The sequence below is a fragment of the Mercurialis annua genome, linkage group LG2 (genome assembly GCF_937616625.2).
Source record: "Mercurialis annua linkage group LG2, ddMerAnnu1.2, whole genome shotgun sequence".
Lineage (NCBI taxonomy): Eukaryota > Viridiplantae > Streptophyta > Magnoliopsida > Malpighiales > Euphorbiaceae > Mercurialis > Mercurialis annua.
Window position 1 is genome coordinate 39,126,174 of NC_065571.1, and position 21,134 is coordinate 39,147,307.

At 35.7% G+C, this 21,134-nt stretch overlaps 1 protein-coding gene across 3 annotated transcripts; it reads left to right on the forward strand.

Annotated features, from left to right (window-relative positions):
- The first annotated feature begins 412 nt into the window (after positions 1 to 412).
- LOC126670139 (calpain-type cysteine protease DEK1) lies at positions 413 to 19,186 on the forward strand. Of its 3 annotated transcripts, none has more exons than XM_050363808.2 (32): positions 413 to 658; positions 736 to 888; positions 2,675 to 2,925; positions 3,986 to 4,168; positions 4,352 to 4,487; positions 4,721 to 4,851; positions 4,964 to 5,078; positions 5,183 to 6,206; positions 6,329 to 6,439; positions 7,864 to 7,922; positions 8,356 to 8,518; positions 8,701 to 8,974; positions 9,111 to 9,261; positions 9,385 to 9,496; positions 9,586 to 9,751; positions 9,863 to 9,933; positions 10,060 to 10,151; positions 10,250 to 10,412; positions 10,553 to 10,624; positions 12,136 to 12,510; positions 12,590 to 12,705; positions 12,780 to 13,077; positions 14,087 to 14,406; positions 15,262 to 15,613; positions 15,698 to 16,015; positions 16,095 to 16,199; positions 16,325 to 16,453; positions 16,789 to 17,169; positions 17,339 to 17,476; positions 17,563 to 17,799; positions 17,905 to 18,347; positions 18,798 to 19,186. In XM_050363808.2, the coding sequence occupies exons 2-31, from the start codon at positions 764 to 766 to the stop codon at positions 18,208 to 18,210; spliced, it is 6,474 nt and encodes a 2,157-aa protein (XP_050219765.1). In that variant the 5' UTR covers positions 413 to 658; positions 736 to 763; the 3' UTR covers positions 18,211 to 18,347; positions 18,798 to 19,186. The 3 variants fall into 3 exon arrangements, with proteins under 3 accessions (XP_050219765.1, XP_050219766.1, XP_050219764.1); XM_050363809.2 differs by having other exon boundaries at positions 743 to 888; XM_050363807.2 differs by having other exon boundaries at positions 746 to 888.
- The last annotated feature ends 1,948 nt before the right edge of the window (positions 19,187 to 21,134 follow it).

A 21,134-nucleotide genomic window follows, 5' to 3' on the forward strand; every position in this document is an offset into this window, starting at 1 on the left:
GATCAGGTGAGTCAGAAAGTAAACATTAAAATTATTTTTATACTTTAATCTATAATTAAAAATTGTAACAATTGATTACTAAATATTATCAACCGCCGTACATTCCTTGGAAGGTCAGGGGTTCGACCCTGCCTTTCGTTGATAGATTTCTTTAAAATGTTATTTCAACTAATTTTTAACACTGATGCATAACATATCACTAACAAAAAAAATTATATTTTCATAAATATTTCAAACGGGATAAGCATCAAGCTGTATTCTGTTAGATCGTGAATTTATTGTTCCGACAAATACTCTCTTCCGATATAAAAAAATAATTTTTTAATTTTGAGATAATTTTTTTTCTAATTCTATAAAAAAGAAAGAGAATTAATATTTTTATTTTTTGACTTCACAGTTCACATAGAAATTGGGTTGTAGCAGAGTAGGGTTTTATTTTTTACTTTACTTTTTTTGTCTATCTCCCCATTTCTATGTCTGAAGCTGAGAAATTCTCAAAAAAAAGAAGATAGAACCAAGTCAATCAAGCACAAACAAACCCTAAAACTCAGCTCCACTTCTCCTTCACAAAACCCTAAGCTTCTTCTTCCAAAAAAAAAAAGCTCAATTATTTGGCTTCAGTTGCTATTGGCCATGAAGCCCAGTTCAGCATTTTAAGGTAAAATCCCATTTTATGATGCGACTGCATTACATTTCTCCATTGGTGTTGATTTTGATGTGTAATGTTCATGCAAGCATTTAGCAGGTCAGAGAGAGGGAAGCTATGGAAGGCGATGAGCACGGAATTGTACTGGCCTGTCTAATTTCAGGGACCCTTTTCACTGTTTTGGGCTTGGCTTCTTTTTGGATTCTTTGGGCAGTTAATTGGAGACCTTGGAGGCTTTATAGGTATGTTTTTTAGCTTCTTATGGCAGCTTCTACTCTAATTAATTTCAACTTCAACTCCATAGCATTTGGATTTATGTTATCTTCAGTAAATTCTGATTTTTTTTATTAGGATATGAAGCTGCATGACTGAAATTTAGCTTATAAATTTGGTTTATTGGCATTACTTTGTGGTTTAGATTTGTTAAAATTATTTAAGCATTTGTATTTCAGCTTGATTACTCTGTAAATGTGAAAGCATTGCACTTAAGAGTTGAGAGAACAATGAGTTTCTTCATCAATTTTAGTTAATGCACAAGAAATAAGCTCTACATTTCATCTTTAGCTGTGCAAATCGTTCGGCTAATATTTCTTCTGATGCTTAAAGTTGAGACTTAAATCTTGGCCTTTGACTGATTCCAATTTTCCCGTGTATTGACATAAACACACAGTGAGACAGTTTTCATGCATCAGATTTGCATTGTTTTGTCTAAACGTAATTTTTTTGTTTATGAAGTAAAGATGTGATGTATTGCATGCAAAGTAGAGAACTATCTGAACCCTAAAATCTAAGGAGCAAGATTTTCTTTTTCATGTGATATTTTTGGTTTTTTTTATTTGTGCCTTTTGGAAGGGAGAATGAAGGGCCGGGAAAGCAAATCCATGACTCTTTACTTGTATCTCGTTTTGTTTTTCTTTATCATGAAGTATGACTATCTGATATGATCTTAACTGAGTTAAAAACAATATACTTCAGGTCATAATTAGGATACAGCTGTTCAAATCTTTTTATAGTTTTACCTGGAAGTCATAACTGGATGATTTTTAATGTCTCTGAAAAACTCTTAGTAGCTGACTCCCAATAACATTACCTGAATGGTATATTAACTTATTTCAAAAGAGGACTTTTTTAATTTTATTTTCTGCACCTTTAGAACTCTTGCTCATATTTTCTATAAAATAGTGAAGTTCCTATTCTTTTGGATTCCAACCTGACAGGAAAGCATGTATATCTGCGAAATGTTAGAACTTCATCAGTAATTGCTACAACCTTGAACCTTGGGACCCACAATATGTTATATAATAATATTGATTAACATTTTGTGAAGAAACGTTATAAGCCATAATTATAAGTAGTTTCTTTGGAGGGAGAGTGACATGAAATTGGGACTTACAATATGTTATGTAAGAATATTGATTTACATTTCTAGAAGAAACTTCATAAGCGATTAATTATAATAAATGGTGTCTTTTGATGGAGACTGATGTGAATATGAGCCTTTTGGTGATATTAACAAATAGCATGTGGTGTGGTGGGTGGCAAGTGCTGATGAAATGCTTTTTCGGCTGATTAAAATCTGGCTGAAATGTGTTCCATGACATATACTAATAATAGCGATGGTATATGGTTAGAATAAAGAAAGTTGTTTTTTGTTGGTTCTATATTGAAGTGAATGTATAAAGATTTTCCAGGGAAGGACTCCTAATTTTTCCACTCGGTAATTCTGGCATATTATTTTGACTTGTAGTTGAGAAAGTAGAAACATTAAAAGTTTCTTTCCCATGGATGTGAAAAGGAGCAAGGGACTCTGAAACATCCTGCAATCATTGATATAACTTTGATGATGTCAGCATGCACTTATCTTTCTCTTGAATTTTGTGTACTTATAATGGTGTTGTCGGAAAGTACAAATGACGTACATTTTGCAACTCCACTTATATTTTTTGTGCTGTCAAAAATTTCTTTCAGCTTTCTTATTTTTGTCTCATGTTGCGTTTTTTTGTCCTTGGATGACATTTCTCTTTTCAGCTGGATCTTTGCTAGAAAATGGCCGTACATTTTTCAAGGACCTCAGCTGGGTATAGTATGCCATTTTCTCTCTCTAGTGGCATGGATGATTGTTTTATCTCCAATTTTGGTTCTTATCTTGTGGGGCTCTTGGTTGATTGTACTTTTGGAACGAGACATAATTGGTTTGGCTGTAATAATGGCTGGCACTGCTCTTCTACTGGCATTCTATTCAATCATGCTTTGGTGGAGGATGCAATGGCAAAGTTCAAGTATGAGTTTCTTTCATCTCTTTATCACATAACTATACTGAAGCTCTCTTTTTTTTCCAAAAAGAAGCAGCCTTCCTTTTCTGTTTTCCAATTGAACTTTGGAAATGATAGAAAGTTACTGTTCTCTTATGTATGTTTCGATTTAACTTTTCAGTCTGTTGCACATGCAGCAATACATGCATTTCTTTAGCTATACTAAGTTTTGAGTAGGTATGGCAATAGTAACCATGATAATTGAACGTGATGCTGTGTGAGAGGATTGTAATTAATTCAATTGCAATTTTTTTGTAAAGGTGTCAACTTTGTATTGCATTAGATAATTACGGCTTCCATAGTTGAACCACCAATCTCAAGTGGTTGACATACTGGTGGTTTGTTTACTTGTCTATATACACAATATTGTTACCTTATGCTACTCATAAGCATAATTTTTGGAATCCTATGCTTAAAGGGAGAGATTATGATTTCACACATTTGAGTCTAACAGTTGGGCCATAAGCGGCATATTTTGAACTGACCAAATTAAATTTGGTTTGTTTTGGTTTTTGCTTAATTCGATTCGGTTATGGGTAACAATTTTGAAAATTTCGGTTAATTTGGTTTTGTTTTTGGTATGAAATTTTTGAAATAACCGATTGAGGTGACCAAATTAACCGAATTACATATGTATATGTAATGTTATTTTTATTATTTATTTTATAGAAAATTAAGGTATTTTTTTAAATTTTTATTACACTTAGATATCAACTTGCCCTCCAAATTTGTATATAATTAAAAAATAATGCAAAAAATAGCTAATTAATTTTATTTTTTAATAATTAGAATTAGTATAATTTGGTTATTCGGTTAACCGAAATAACTGACTGAACCAAATAATTATTTCGGTTCGGTTACAATTCGGTTATATGTAATTCAGTTAGAGTTTACAGTTTTGAAAAATTATAGAGTTTCCATAAGGTGACCAAACCTACCATCGCACACCTTTTAATGAGGCATATTCACTGTATCTCCATGATAGTTCCTTTATTGAACTTATTCTTTGTTATTGTGTCTTTAATAGGGGCGGTTGCTATTCTCCTTCTTCTGGCTGTTGCTCTACTCTGTGCATACGAACTATGTGCAGTCTATGTTACAGCTGGTAAAGACGCATCAGAGCGTTATTCACCCTCTGGCTTCTTTTTTGGTGTCTCGGCAATTGCTTTGGCCATCAACATGCTCTTTATATGCCGAATGGTCTTTAATGGTAAGATTCATTGCATATTCTGTCAGATGCTTTTTTAATTTTCTTTAATCAGTAAGCAATTGCTTTCTGTTGAGAAGTGATTTCCTTATTTTCAAGACTTTCCCTTGAGGATGTAATTAGTTGTTACATTTATCCGTTTTACAACATTTATACTTAAGTTGTTTTCTGTTGTTGATCCTGCAGGGAATGGCTTAGATGTGGATGAGTATGTACGTAAGGCATACAAATTTGCTTACAGTGACTGTATAGAAATGGGTCCCATGCCTTGTTTACCTGAACCACCTGATCCCAACGAATTGTATCCTCCGCAATCTAGTAGGTAAACCCTTAATGTTCAACCTCTGTCATGGGCATGACAAAAGTAGGCACGTTCCTTTTATTACTGCTGATTTTTGGTTGTTAATCTTTAAAGTGTAATCTTACTCTTTACTCATCTAGGTCTGTCCTTAATTAAGTAAAAGCTTTTGGTCGGTTGAAGTGAAGTGTTATGACGTTTTGCCTTATAATTATCCTTTTTAATACTTATTGTCTGATTATGGTTTCTGTTTATAGGGCTTCACATCTTGGTCTTCTCTACCTTGGCTCACTCTTGGTTCTTCTCGTCTACTCGATTTTATATGGTCTCACAGCAAAGGAAGTGCGTTGGCTTGGAGCTGTTACATCAGCTGCTGTTATCATTCTTGGTATCTCATTAAAAGCTGGTTTTTTTACCTGTTTTGCTGGTTGTAACACTCACTTTGCCAATTATGCAATTATCCTCAGGATGCTAAATAGTTCGGGTCAAATGTTATGCAGATTGGAATATGGGGGCATGTTTGTATGGGTTTCAGCTTCTACAAAGTCGTGTCCTAGCACTTTTTGTGGCTGGTGCATCCAGGGTTTTTCTCATATGTTTTGGCGTGCATTACTGGTCTGTAGGCTTTGACTGCAATGATAAGTTCAGGATTACTTGTTTTAATTGCTATTGTATCTTATTAATGCAGTTCTTGTGTTTTTTTTTTTTTTTTGATTTAGGTACTTGGGGCACTGTATTAGTTATGCAGTAGTTTCATCTGTGCTCTTAGGTGCTGCTGTCTCTCGACATTTATCAGTGACAAATCCATTGGCTGCTAGAAGAGATGCCTTACAGAGTACAGTAATTCGCCTTAGAGAGGGTTTTCGCAGAAAGGAACAAAATACTTCATCCAGCTCCTCTGACGGTTGTGGCTGTAGTGTAAAACGTAGTAGTAGTGTTGAAGGAGGTAACCTTGGTAATATAGTTGAATCTGGTAGCCAGAGTACTGCACAGTGCATGCTTGATGCTAGTAATTGGCAGAATGCTGATCTATGTCGAACTGTGAGTTGTCATGAGGGGGTAACAAGTGATAAAAGCATAGACAGTGGAAGGCCAAGCTTAGCACTACATAGCAGTTCCTGTCGCTCAGTTGCTCAAGAACCTGAAGCTGGGACGTCTGGGGATAAATTTTTTGATCACAACAGCTCCCTGATGGTTTGCTCTAGTAGTGGTCTTGATAGTCAAGGTTGTGATTCCAGCACATCAGTATCTGCAAATCAACAATTGTTAGATTTGAATATTGCTCTTGCATTGCAAGACAGACTTAATGATCCAAGGATTACATCTTTGCTGAAGAAGAGGGCACGGGAAGGTGATAGAGAACTGACTAGTTTATTGCAGAACAAAGGGTTGGATCCGAACTTTGCTATGATGTTAAAGGAAAAGAACCTGGATCCAACTATCCTGGCCTTACTTCAGAGGAGCAGTTTGGATGCAGACAGAGATCATCGTGACAATACTGACATCACAGTTGTTGACTCTAATAGTGTTGACAATGCTCTTCCAAATCAAATTTCTCTCTCAGAAGAGCTAAGGGTTCATGGGCTTGAAAAATGGCTTCAGCTGTCTAGATTTATTTTGCATCACATAGCAGGGACTCCAGAGCGAGCATGGGTTCTCTTCAGCTTTATCTTCATCCTCGAAACAATTGCTGTGGCAATTTTTCGTCCAAGGACAATTAAAATCATAACTACACACCAACAGGTTATTGGGAAGCCTCTAAATTTTTGCTAGTTTTCCTACTTTACATATAAGAGTTGCATATATTTGTTTTCAGCAAATGAAGTTCATCCAGGAATTTAATGAGGTTTTGAATTTTATGGCAGTTTGAGTTTGGCTTTGCAGTATTGTTATTATCTCCTGTTGTCTGCTCAATTATGGCTTTCCTTCGTTCTCTTCAAGCAGAAGATATGGCAATGACATCAAAACCTCGCAAGGTAGATACTATTGATGTCTTCAACTTAAAACTTCATAAAATGGATGAAATTAAATTATGGTTTGGTTATTGACTGACTTGAAATGCCATTTGCCACCATTGCCTTCAACACGGATTGTCTTTAATATTGTTTAAATTTTTTCCTGCTCTCAGTAACTATATTCTGGTTTGAGGCAATCCTCTCTACTTTGACTTCAGGTCAGTAGAATGTTTGGCTTCAAGATACAGATATCTAAGGCTATGCTCAGTTACTCACTAGAGTTTCATCTGTGCCTGAATGATATCTTATAATTTCCATCGATATCTGATTAAACCAGTTTTCTCCTTTGTATTTCACGTTCTTAGGAAATATAGATTCTATTTTTTTGAAGTAATGCTGGTGGGATTTTTGATATGCTGTTTGAGTCGCTGCATTGATATTCAACATATTCAGGACATCTAGCTTCTATGAACCAATAGTAGCTTTGCATGTTGGAACTTCCTCCAAATGTTTTCTTCCTGCAGAATAGGTTCCTTCTATTTGGGAGTTGATCGATTGTCATGGCATTCTGGTTATATTAATAATTGCTTTGCATGGGACTTGACCATCACTGAATGTCGTGATCACTGGTTTAAAGTTCTCGATGCATACATACTTGTACATAGGTTGTATTTGAAGATGGGATTGCATCGAATAATGTGTGATTGGATGCCGAGACAGAAAGTTTGAAATTCTATATGTGGAGATATTTGTAAATTAATTGTATCCCGCATTTACCAATTGAAATTTCATACACTTGCTTTTGAACATATTTGTATGCTTGCATATGATTCATATAAGGTGAATAGAGTTATGAATTATTAACTTTAATTAATACCAACTATTTTGTCAACAATGTAACTCCTTAAATTTTGGGTTCTGAAAAATAATATTTCTCTTAACAGTTAATCAAATTTGAATAGACATGGATGTGTGTATCATATCATCTAGTATGTGGATCCTTATCATTAAAATTTGTAAATATAAGTGTCTCTTGGCACATACAATTGTAAACTTACAACCTCCTTTTTTCTTTCTTTTCATCTTCATTTCACTGGGAATCAGATATTCTGGCTAAATCTGCTGTCACATTGTGTAAATTAGAGATTTCTGAATTGGGAGATGTATTTTGAGGGCTTTTTATGATGTGGAGATTTTCTCTTTATTGTTCAAGGTCATTGGCCTTTTTCCTATGTTGAGGCATTGAATAGTATCTTCATCATAAAATTGCGGCCTTTATTGCCATCTTAAAGTTTTTGCTCAAAACAAAAAGTAAACGCATCCTGTACCCATTTGCTTACTTCCATCAACTGTATCCTTATTTAAATTTTTGTTTTTGTGCGAATTCCTCTGAGTTTTCATGAACTTCTTTGTTATCATAAGTCAGTTTCATTTTTTTTTTTCAGTATGGATTCATCGCCTGGCTGCTCAGCACAAGTCTTGGATTGCTGCTTTCCTTCTTGAGGTATTTAACATTTCATGTCTTAGTCCACTTTCATCATTATAATGATGGCCACTGATGTAAAAGGTGCTTGAATGCCAACACAGAGCAAAAATGAATGCATTTTCCAAATTAAATCAATTTTCTGTATGAATTGAAGTCTTGATTCATCTTTGACAACTAACGAATAGAGAAATAGTTATTTTTCTTAACTAAACAGGTCTGAAATGTTGGAGAATTGTACTTCATTTGTTGCCTTTGGTTTTGGAATTCTTTATCTTTTTGACCGAAAGTTCTATAAAATTATCTCTTTTATATTACTTTAATTTTTTTAATCTTCCTTAAACCTGTGAATTAATATCGTTCTTCAATTTGAGGGATTTTTTTTGTCTTGCTAATTACGTGGGAAGTTCACTTGTATATTTCGCCATCCATTAATGATGTGGTTATTCTGCAGCAAATCATCAGTGCTTCTGGGGTTGTCTCTCACTGTCCCTCTCATGGTGGCATGTCTGGCTGTTGCATTTCCTATTTGGATCCATAATGGCTACCAGTTTTGGGTTTCAAAAGTTGAATCTACAGCTAATGCAGGAAACCAACGTCCTTCTGGGAAAAAGGAGGTTTGCCCCTTCCTTCTTTTCTGCATTATGAATCTTATACCCTTTTTCTCTAATTTTCTAAAGGTTAAGCACTTTCTAAACATCTTTAGATATCATTTTGTGCTTGATTTCTCAATGTTCTTTTCTTTTTGAAACCAAACGTTTTTTTTTTAAATTCTAAATACATCTTTTCTTCTTGTCAGGGAATTGTTCTTTTAATTTGTGTAATAATATTTATTGGATCTGTGTTAGCACTGGGTGCTATAGTGTCCGTGAAGCCTTTAGAGGAGTTGCAGTACAAGGGATGGGCTAGCGACCCAAGAAGTTTTAGTTCTCCTTATGCATCATCTGTGTACCTCGGATGGGCAATGGCATCTGCAATTGCTTTACTAGTTACTGGTGTGCTGCCAATTATTTCATGGTTTGCGACATATCGCTTTTCCCTTTCATCTGCCGTCTGTGTTGGGATTTTCACAGGTAATTTGTCTATTTTTTGGTCTCTGACTTGTGATTATCTCTTGGGATTTAAATGTTTATGCCTGAGATGGCATCCTGTTTATATGCTATCTGCTACATGATAGTTTATTATTTCTTGCTATTGTTGTTTTGGTAGTTGTTCTTGTGGCATGTTGCGGTGCATCCTATTTGGAAGTTGTTAAATCTAGGGACGATCAGGTTCCAACAAAGGGCGATTTTTTGGCTGCATTACTTCCTCTTATTTGCATTCCAGCATTGCTATCGCTTTGCTCTGGATTGCTAAAATGGTAAGAATCATGTTAGTATTCTGAAGTTATGATTGGTTGTATTCAGATAGCTTCAGATATTGGCTCTTCTGATTTTAGTGAATTCTCATTCGTAGACTGATTTGCTGATGAAATGGTTTGCAGGAAAGATGATGGTTGGAAATTCTCACGTGGTGTATATGTGTTCGTTATTATTGGCCTTCTACTCTTGCTTGGTGCTATATCTTCTGTTATAATAGTAATTAAGCCATGGACTGTAAGTGAGATTATCTATTCATTTATTTTTTTGTATACTCTCTTTGCCTTAGCAAGTTTGTTAACTTGAGTCTTTCACAATTGCTACAGGTAGGGGTAGCATTTCTTTTAGTACTTCTCCTGATCGTGCTGGCTATTGGTGTTATCCATCAATGGGCTTCAAATAATTTTTATCTGACGAGGATGCAGATGCTTTTTGTTTGTTTTCTTGCTTTTCTTTTAGGCTTGGCAGCATTTCTTGTTGGATGGTTTCAAGGTAAAGATTAATTTTTGTACTATCATTTGTTTCCTCCCCAGCTCAAGGTTACAACTATATTACTTGTGATTGCTAATAACATTATTCGGTACCTTTACCTTTCTTTATCAGGCAAACCATTTCTTGGAGCATCTGTTGGTTATTTCACATTTTTATTTCTTCTTGCTGGGCGAGCGCTGACAGTAAGTTATACTGCTTAGCTTCATTCAAGATTAAGTCCTTTCCTCTGATTTCTTTTTTGATTCCAATGTTAATTTGGTGTTACAAATGTATCTACTGGATAATATATGTGTTTATGTGCTCTATAGGTCCTCCTCTCGCCGCCCATTGTAGTTTATTCTCCTCGAGTACTGCCTGTATATATTTATGATGCTCACGCAGATTGTGGCAAGAATGTCAGGTTGGTTTGTCTATTACGTTTACTTATTATCTCTCATTCTTCACAATTTTTTAATCTATTAGCATTTTATTTTCACATGTATTGTAATCAACAAACAGTGTTGCATTTCTTGTGCTATACGGGATTGCTTTAGCTACTGAGGGCTGGGGCGTCGTCGCAAGTTTGAAAATTTATCCACCATTTGCTGGTGCTTCTGTATCAGCAATTACTCTTGTTGTAGCCTTTGGCTTTGCTGTTTCTCGTCCATGCCTGACTCTTGAGGTTTGTGGGTTGATTGCTTCCTGATTGTTTAATCATCGTGCTGCTTCAGTTTGCTGTTTGTCCTCTAGTTTTTTTTGCTTAATACTCCTTTTTAGCAATGTTGATATGATTAAATTGATAACATCTATTAAATTCTCTAGATGATGGAAGATGCTGTACATTTTCTCAGTAAGGATACCATTGTTCAAGCAATTTCTCGATCTGCAACTAAGGTGTGTTCAAATTAATCAAATTTTCCTATCGGCAACTTTCTTGGGTCTCACTAATGTGCTTTATTTCACATTTAACTTTCTCCCTTGCTATCATAAAGGCATATTATAGTAGTAGAATTTTTGCGTTATGAGCTTTAATGATGTTGTCCATTGATGTCTACAATTTGACTTTACGTACTGTGTTGTTATTTGGAATTCGTATTAAGCTGCTTCTTTTATTTAGAGCTTGTTTTTAATATTTTCGCATTATTCCGCCATTGTGTCATTTGATTCTCCGTGCCAGATGGTGCTTTTAGTGAATGAAGAGAACTTTTAAATGCTTTCTCAATGGCAAAGGAGTTTTTTTTCCGGCACAAGTTAGTTGGGAAACATAGATGAGGGTTGTTTTGAACTAGTAGTAGTACTACCTATGAATGAAATAGGGTGGAAGAAAAAGATAGTTACTGTTACTGCTTCTAAGTAGAAATGGAGTAATAGCAGGTCTTCATTATGCATGTGTGGGGGTAGAGAGTCATATAATCCTTATAGCTGTTGGAAGATGTCTACCAAAATTCTAGGTTCAATTAATATTAAGATACTGCTGTATTCTATGTAAATTGTGTCTAAAACAGAATCTAGGGACAGATTATAAGTTTGCAAACAGACAATTACATGTTGGTTACTTTCAATTCCGGTATTTTCCTTAACAATCAACCATGTTGAACAGTTTATTGGCCTCACTTTAATATTCAATTATATAGCAGTCACATTAGTACTTCTGAATGCAAAAGTAGAAGATAGTTTAATTAGAGAGATCATTAAGTCGATGCTCAGTTTCCTTGTATCTTGAATTATCCCCTTTATGGAATTACTTCAGCTCAATCTCTATTTGAAGTCAAAGGTTGTGTTTTAACTGATTCAGACAAGTGAAGTTCTTTTGAATATTATTCATATTTACTATAGTTGTGGAGTTACATGTAAAAAAGTTATGTTCGGGAAATATTATTTCTGCTGAAAATCAATGAAGTAAATTTGTAGAGAAAAAGATTAGAAAGTTTCCGTAAATGGATGTTTTATTTTGATGACTGTAAGGCATAAATATAATTCTAGTCAATTCTGGCATTAAACTGCAAAAGTACCATTTGCTCTTGATGATTGGAAGATAATGTATCTAATTTTAATTGTAAATTTCTGATTATTCTCAAAGATGATGGTTAGCATAAAAGAATAATTTAAGAGCTGGAGCTTTGAGAAATCTTATATAGGATATTGCAATGTAGACAACTATAGCTGAAGAAGTTCAACTACAACCATAATCGTCTTTTCGTTCTGTGTTCAGAGATTGGTGATGTTAGTTGTGTAACTGTGTTCATGTGACATGTCTTGATAAACGGTTTATCTAAATCTTCCAAACTGTCATAGCATATCCTTCCTCCCTGCTTGAGGTTATGTTTGAAAGATATTTCAATTTATAGAAAAAAGTAGTATTCTTTCATGTGTTTAATTTTGGAAGCATTTTGTTCATTATGCAGACAAGGAATGAATTATCTGGAACTTATTCAGCTCCACAGAGATCTGCTAGTTCAACAGCTCTTTTGATTGGAGACCCTACTGCTACAAGGGACAAGGCGGGGAACCCAGTGCTTCCTAGAGATGATGTAATGAAACTGAGAGATCGCTTGAGGAATGAGGAACTAGTTGTAGGATCATTCTTTTACAGAATGAGATGTAGGACATTTTGCCATGAATCAGCCAGTGATTTTGATAACAGAAGGGAAATGTGTGCTCATGCACGGATTTTAGCTCTTGAAGAAGCAATAGACACTGAATGGGTTTACATGTGGGATAGATTTGGTGGTTATTTACTGCTACTGCTTGGTTTGACTGCCAAAGCAGAAAGAGTGCAGGTACACAGAGGTCCTAAATTCTTATATGCATGTGCATGTGCTTTATATTTACGATAATGACGTAAAATTGCTCGTGCAGGATGAGGTACGCTTGAGGCTTTTTCTTGATAGCATAGGTTTTTCAGACCTAAGTGCCAAGAAAATTAAGAAATGGATGCCAGAGGACCGCAGGCAGTTTGAAATAATTCAAGAGAGGTAACACCTTGCTAATGCATGAAATTTATCTTTCATTCTTGTGGTTATATAAAATCTTCAAAATGAATTTGTAGCTATTTGAGAGAGAAAGAGATGGAAGAGGAAATTTTGATGCAGAGACGTGAAGAAGAGGGTAGGGGTAAAGAAAGAAGGAAGGCTCTTTTGGAGAAGGAAGAACGTAAATGGAAGGAAATTGAAGCTTCTCTGATTTCTTCTATTCCTAATGCGGGCAGCAGAGAGGCAGCAGCTATGGCTGCTGCAGTACGTGCTGTGGGAGGTGATTCTGTTCTGAGTGATTCATTTGCAAGAGAAAGGGTTTCAAGCATTGCCCGTCGGATACGAGCTGCTCAATTAGCACGCCGAGCGCTTCAGGTTGAGCTCAATATATTTAACGTTTTTCACAGTTTTGCTACAGTTTTTTTTTTTTAAATGAAAGTGATCGTACATGTCCGTTATTAGGCTGCGATAGAATTTTATTTGTTTTTCTCTTTTCGTTGCTGTTATACTGCAAATTGCTGATTCAGTTATTTCTCTCATGACCGTCTGTCTTTACAAGAATTGTGAGAAAAGAGAACTCGTAGATTTGATTTCTGAAACTAAAATGTATGGTGGACGCTGGACAGCCTAGAATTTTTAAAATGCTGCAGTAGAAGCTAACCTATGTATTGGTATATATTATGAAGCTATTGGATGACTGTACTAGGACTACACACTTAATTGTGAGAAGTAATTTGTGAAACTTGATTATTTGACTCCCTGAAATAGAATGCTCATCAGGATTTTGAGTTGGTTTTGGATACGTAAGGCTGTATCTTCAAGGAACTAGCAGAGATTGAAATTTATTTTAGAAACAAGCGAAAAATTACAATAAACTCATAGTTACAGAGAGGAAACCTAACCATTGAATAATGCTGTACAAGGGATCACTAATTATTTTAAGCTTCTCTATACAAGGGTACATCAGAGTTGAAAGTGGCATGGCATCTCATGACATTTAAAGAACTGAATCTCCTTTATTAAACAAAGCACCTATGCACCTAAAGTGGAAGTTTTCTTTGAGAAGTTCATCCATTAGTCATAACGTGACTTCTGGCTGTTGAATTTAGTAGTAGTCTATTGGTCTTCTCGCGCTAGTAACAAAATCTTCAAGCTAAATAGATCCTAGTTCGACTGGATTTAAATTTTCATATGGCCATCTGAAACTTTTCAGAACGTTCTATCCGGGGCTTAGCTGAATTTCGTTGTTCTCAATTTATAGTACTGTGATGTTCTTTTTCTGTTTGAGCCTGTTCAGTTTATGATAGAGATAAGTGCATTCAGATGTGAAGTACTAACTAAACAAATTCATCATAAATCTACTAAATGTCAATGCTATTCGCAGACGGGAATTGCTGGTGCCGTGTGTATCCTTGATGACGAACCAACAACAAGTGGTAGAAACTGTGGCGAGATAGATCCCAACATATGTCAAACTCGAAAAGTCAGCTTTTCAATTTCAGTGATGATCCAACCCGAGTCTGGTCCAGTGTGCCTTTTAGGGACTGAATTTCAGAAGAAGGTTTGCTGGGAAATTCTGGTGGCTGGCGCTGAGCAAGGTATGGAGGCGGGACAAGTCGGGCTCCGATTGATCACGAAAGGTGATAGGCAGACCACTGTTGCAAAGGAGTGGAGTATCAGCGCAACTAGTATTGCAGATGGAAGGTTTGTGGTTTTAATGTTGGCAATTACTTAAGATCTAATGCTTATGCTTCGTTTCTTGTTTCTTAAGAGGGGCATAGCCATTCAGATATATAGAAAAAGTCTTCATGAAACTTTAAAGGGTGTTTTCACAAAATTTGTCCTGCTGAAAGTAGCTGAGCAATAAGTACTTAAACTCTTAAACTGCTTAGAGCCTTTGTAAATTGTTATTTACAATCCTTTAAATGGTTTGCAAGTTTAATCAGTTTTTATTGTTCAATCTTGTTCCATGAAATTACTGAATCTCCAATTCATTTCAGTTAGTATAGCTTTAAAGTACTTATAATGTACTTTTAATTATCTTTTATTGCCCGACTTGCATGCAATTTTTTTATTACATTTACATGGATACAAGTTAATGTTCTGACTTTTCTTTATAAAACCCTATAAAAAATTTCTAGCTCCAATACTGCCTTCATATCCTTTTTGGCTATTGGTGTTCAGTACATCTAATTCTAATGGTCCAACAAATTTAGATAGTTTCAATTTTTTGCATTTCTAACCAAAGCTTTGACATTTACCAAATTTTGATGTATATATAGTAAAATGTGATATTTTATTTAAGTTTTGACCATCTTTTTTTGACTTGGCTAAAATTGCAACAAAGATTTCAAATTAGATTCCAATTGACAAAATTAAGAAGTTTGGTCAAAGTTTGCGAAAAACATAAAGATTTTGATTCTTTGGTATTTTAGGCCTTCCGATTATAAAATTTGTAAACTAATTAGGATTGGAGACAAATTATTTCTTTAAATCTGTTATTGAAGTACCAGTTGTTTCAAGATAGTGTCATATTGGGATTTTACTGCTATGTTGCAGGTGGCATATTGTGACAATGACAATTGATGCTGATTTGGGTGAGGCAACCTGTTATTTGGATGGTGGATTTGATAACTTCCAAACTGGGTTGCCCTTGTCTGTTGGCAACAGCATCTGGGAACAGGGGACAGAAGTTTGGGTTGGCTTTAGACCACCTACAGACATTGACGCATTTGGAAGGTCAGATAGTGAAGGAGCAGAGTCCAAAATGCACATAATGGATGTTTTTTTATGGGGAAGGTCTATTACTGAAGACGAGATTGGCTCTCTGTACACATCTATAGGATCAACTGATCTTGGTATGGTTGATTTTCCAGAAGATAATTGGCAATGGGCAGACTCACCAGCCAGAGTATGTGCTTACGAATATTTAATGCTACGTAAAGTGTATATACAGTTGATCTTCTCACTAATTGTTTCTATGCGTTTCTTTTAGGTTGATGACTGGGATAGTGATCCTGCAGACGTGGATCTATATGATAGGGATGATGTAGATTGGGATGGTCAATATTCAAGTGGGAGAAAGAGGAGGTCAGATCGTGAAGTTGTGGTAGATTTAGATTCTTTTACCAGGAGATTCAGGAAACCGAGGGTGGAAACACAGGAAGAAATTAATCAGCGAATGCTTTCAGTTGAATTGGCTGTCAAAGAAGCCCTGTCTGCTAGAGGAGAAACACGCTTTACTGACCAGGAGTTCCCTCCAAATGATCAATCATTATATGTAGATCCAGAAAAACCCCCTTCAAAATTGCAGGTAGGTTTGCTGACCTTGAACTGCTTCTAACTTGACTGTTATCTGCGTTTTACGAACTTTTCGTGGATGTCTAATACAGGTTGTTTCTGAGTGGATGAGGCCTGGTGAAATAGTAAAGGAAAACCGTCCAGACTCCTTCCCATGCTTATTTTCCAGACCTGCAAATCCCTCTGATGTTTGTCAGGTTGGGTTTCTTTTGGCTGCATGGCTTGTTGTACTTTCGGTGATTAATATTTTTCATCATTCTGATCAAAATAGATAGCTTGAATGGGTCAAAGTTCCTGAAAATTGTAGTTGTCAATGGAACAGGGTCGTTTGGGGGATTGTTGGTTTTTAAGTGCCGTTGCTGTTCTGACGGAGGTGTCACGAATAACGGAAGTAATTATAACTCCAGAATACAACGAGGAAGGAATATACACTGTTCGCTTTTGCATTCAGGTAATTTCTGCTTAATTTTCTGCCAGTAATATAATGCTTTGATAATGTTTGTTCTGGGAAAATCATACTTGCAGGGGCCATTTACACTTCGGCAGATTACTGTCCTGTCAATATACTATTTTCATTTCTTTATAGAAAAAGAATTTATTAGTAACGGTCTGATGGATAACATGGTCAGTGGATGAACTTTCCTTGTAAACAGAAATCAATTTTACCTTTTGCTTGCCAGTTGCCACTTTTAGAGTTCCATTATGGAAAATACAGGTTGAGTTCAAATTTTATGGTTTTCTGGTTATAATGCAGTTGAATTTCATTCTCTGTTTTGTTATCCACAGGGTGAGTGGGTTCCAGTTGTTATTGATGATTGGATTCCGTGCGAATCACCTGGTAAACCTGCATTTGCCACCAGCAGGAAAGGCAATGAAGTATGGGTGTCTATTTTGGAGAAAGCATATGCTAAATTGCATGGCTCTTATGAGGCATTGGAAGGTGGTCTCGTCCAAGATGCTCTTGTGGATCTTACAGGAGGTGCTGGCGAGGAGATTGACATGAGAAGTGCCCAGGCCCAGATTGATCTTGCTAGCGGTAGACTATGGTCCCAGTTGTTACGCTTTAAACAAGAGGGCTTTCTTCTTGGTGCTGGAAGTCCATCTGGTTCTGATGTCCACATTTCTTCTAGTGGCATTGTGCAAGGCCATGCGTACTCTTTACTGCAAGTAGGACTGCCTCTTCTTATTGTACTATACAATCATCTACTGCCAAAACGAATTGGGATGATAATCACTGTTTCTTCCCTGCATTTTACAATGTCAGAGGGGTAACTTCGGGGGGCTGATAGTGATTATCCCAGATTATTTTGATAATCATTTTCGAGTTGCTGTTCAGGTTAGAGAGGTGGATGGACATAAACTTGTTCAAATTCGCAATCCATGGGCTAATGAAGTTGAATGGAATGGTCCTTGGTCTGACTCATCAACTGAGTGGACTGATAGAATGAAGTACAAGTTGAAGCATGTTCCGCAGGTGGTTACTTACTGCGTCTCTTCACAATGCTAAATTTTGTCCCTTTAATTTATTTTTCTGAGGCGGCATCTTACTCTGTTCAACAGTCAGAAGATGGTATCTTCTGGATGTCCTGGCAAGACTTTCAAATCCACTTCCGATCAATATATGTATGCCGCGTTTACCCCCCTGAGATGCGGTATTCTCTCCATGGCCAGTGGCGAGGCTACAGTGCTGGGGGATGCCAAGATTATGCTTCTTGGAATCAAAATCCACAATTTCGATTGAGAGCCACAGGTCCAGATGCGTCGTTACCAATTCATTTATTTATCACCTTAACTCAGGTATGCTCCAGGATCGAACCCTTGAGAATAATTTTTAAGATTAATGTATCTTAATGTACCATAGTTCAATAGTTTATGGATTAGATCATAACATTATATGTTTAGGGGGTGAGTTTCTCGAGAACAGCAGCTGGTTTCAGAAATTATCAATCTAGTCATGATTCAATGATGTTCTACATTGGAATGAGGATACTTAAGACTCGTGGTCGCCGTGCTTCCTACAATATTTACCTCCATGAATCAGTCGGCGGGACAGATTACGTCAATTCTCGAGAGATTTCATGTGAAATGGTTTTGGATCCTGATCCTAAAGGCTACACAATTGTGCCCACAACCATACACCCCGGAGAAGAAGCTCCGTTTGTTCTCTCGGTTTTCACCAAAGCATCAATTACACTTGAAGCTTTATAGTGCCCCTTTCTTTCTCACCCTTTGGACCAAAGACCAATCTGCAAGGTTTCAAGGTGCTTGGGTTGTACATAGATCAAGCACTACCTGTGGGGAGTTTTTTTTCGTCTAGCCACAAATCATTTTGGCTGAATGGCTAGGTAATGAACTCTCAAATTTCTACTGCTTATAGTGCAATCAATATCTAATAACTACTTGATACTACAAGGATTAATGGCTAGGTAATGGTATTATTACGATAATTAGAGTTGCTTCTGAATTTAGGGGGTGCGAAAACCCAAATCAACCAATAAACCCGGTTTAGTTGTTCAATACTTTACATATTTCGGTTTCCACTTCGGTTTAGTTTCGGAAGTAAAATAATTTCAGTTTAGTTTGAGTACAAATCAAACTGAAAATCAAATTGAACTCAAAAAACCAATCAAACCTGCTAGTTTGGGTCGGTTTAAAATATTTTAAACCTTTCTAAATTTAGTTTGGTTTGATTTTTTTTTTTTTGAAATTTTAGTTTGGTTCAATTTAAACCGAATGCACACCCATAGTTATATTGGAGGTATAAGAACTAATAAATTGCAGTAATTTGTTGTCAGAGTGCTGGGATGCGGCTATGAGGTTGTGGAGGTGGCCTTGATTCGTTGTGCGTAATGAACGAATGAACTTGGATGCAAGGAGCTAGGCAGGACGTCTTGCCATTTATAAGGATATAAAATCGGAAATCTCCCTCCGGCTCGGAGATTAGTAGAGGGTTATTTGAGGGTGGTTTGAAGTTGTAAATGTGTAGGTAAATTGTAATTGTAAGAAGAAAATAGGATTGACCATGTAAATGAGGCTGAAAATACGGAGCTAGAAAAGAAATAGGAAACAATAATCACTTGAACACTAATTTAAGGGAATACCAAAAAGCATTGTAGCTGGAGAATGTTTCAGCGGCAGTTTTGTTGTGCTTTTATAAAAAGAACAATTTGTCTGCTTGTACAAATGTTCCCTTTTTTTTTTGTCCTTCTATTGTTTCCAATATAATCATCATTCGATATTTGATTGCCAATCCCTCATAGTCTAGTATCTTATTTCATTTTGCGAAACAGTTTATGTAATTTTTAATAATTTATTTCTATTTTGTAAACAACAATTTTTCTTGAACAAAGAGACTAGGAGAATGCCGGAAGGAAATTTCGGTCATTCACTCCTATGCTTAAGTTAGTATATGTAAAAAAAAAAAATTAGTAGAAAAGAATGTGAACGAAAAGATTACATGAAATTATATTTAAGGTAGTATATATATAGAAAGTTTGTGACATGATTTTTCTCGTCAGCCTTTATACTAATTGTCAAGTTGCATAATTTTATTATGTTTTTGAAAGAATGTTTTAGATGCGTGTAAAATGAGGGATGTTTTCCTGTAATGTTTCTCTTTCTAATGTGGCTCGAGCTGGGTACAACTCATATATGAGTTTTTGCTCCACGTAGGTTTATCTTTATCTCGTATATGTGCCAGAGAAATTTACCCAAAATGTCACCTTTTTGATTTTTTCACTTTTTTACCATGTTTTTTTGTCTCTTTTATTTATATCAGATTTAATAATATTGACATACATTTAGACCAATATTTATCCTTTAGTTAAATTTATATGGTGTTTTTATCTTCAAAATCCTTTCTTCCTCTTCTTCCCCTCATTTAACGTCCAGAATTCATGACTCAATTTTGTTGTTTAACAATTATCACTCATTTTCTGTTTAAAAATGGCGGCTCCTCCTATCCTATTTGCTGGGGCTGATTTTTTCATTTTACTTCTTTTTGATTCATTTTATGTTTAAGCATCAGGGCTGATAGAGGGAGTCCTGGAGAGTAAGATGAGAAGAGAAATATCTAATGCAATGCAGTAGGTGTGGATATGTCTAGTAAATGAATATGATTGATTAGACGCAAGTCGTATAGTTGTGTCCATGACAATTGTTTTTGAAATCACTTTGAAAAACGTTTTGATTCCTAATGTTTAAAAACAGTTTCTTAATCATCCCTAGTGAAGTCGCCATTTTGAGTGGAACAGGTCTCGGGGGCGCTCGCCCAAACTTATGGATGACTTCGGATCTGGTTAGTTTTTGAAAAATAGAGTTGCCGCCTAGCTTAACTAGGAAATTCCTTTTATACCACTTAGACAATCTGTGATAACAGGTGTGTTTCTGGTGTGTCTCGTCGAGATTTCACTAAGTTTCCGATGAGTTTATGTTGCTTACATGTTTGATTTTGATTGATGTTATGTTTGAAATGTGGTTTGATTTGTATTTTGGAGTGTTTGGATGCATGATAGCATTTCAGTTTTAATAGAATTTTGAAACCGTAACATTTTCAAGATTCGTCCAATTTTAAAAAGGGATTTTCAAGTGTTGGACGATCGTCTAAAAATTTTAGACGATAGTCTACATTATAAAATTTGGACGATCGTCTGGATTTTTGGACGATCGTCTAAACTGGTTTGTTTATAAACCCAAATTTCATTTCCGAAATTCATTTTACTCAAAATTCAAAACTCAAACACTCCCACACTTCTCTCAATCATATTTACTCTGATCCTAGTCAAACTCTTGAAGATTGGGGCTGATCCTTTGATTTTCAAGCTTATTTCATCATCTTTTCAAGATTTTTGAAGTTGCATGTTGGTTTTGTTCACGTTGGGTTTCTTGGAGCTTGATCATCATCCTTTTCTTATTGAATTGCTGAGTTTGTGAAGATCATCAACGGTATATTTTCCGTAGTTAATAATTTCTTGGTTGCATGTTCTTTTGGTTGGATTTTGAAGGGTTTTGGTTGGAATTTCATGATACATGTTGCCATGATCATACCATGCTTTATTCTTATCATTTTCTCCATGAAATATTGACATGCAAGTGGTTTTAGGTGGATTATGATTTATGGAAATGTTATGTTA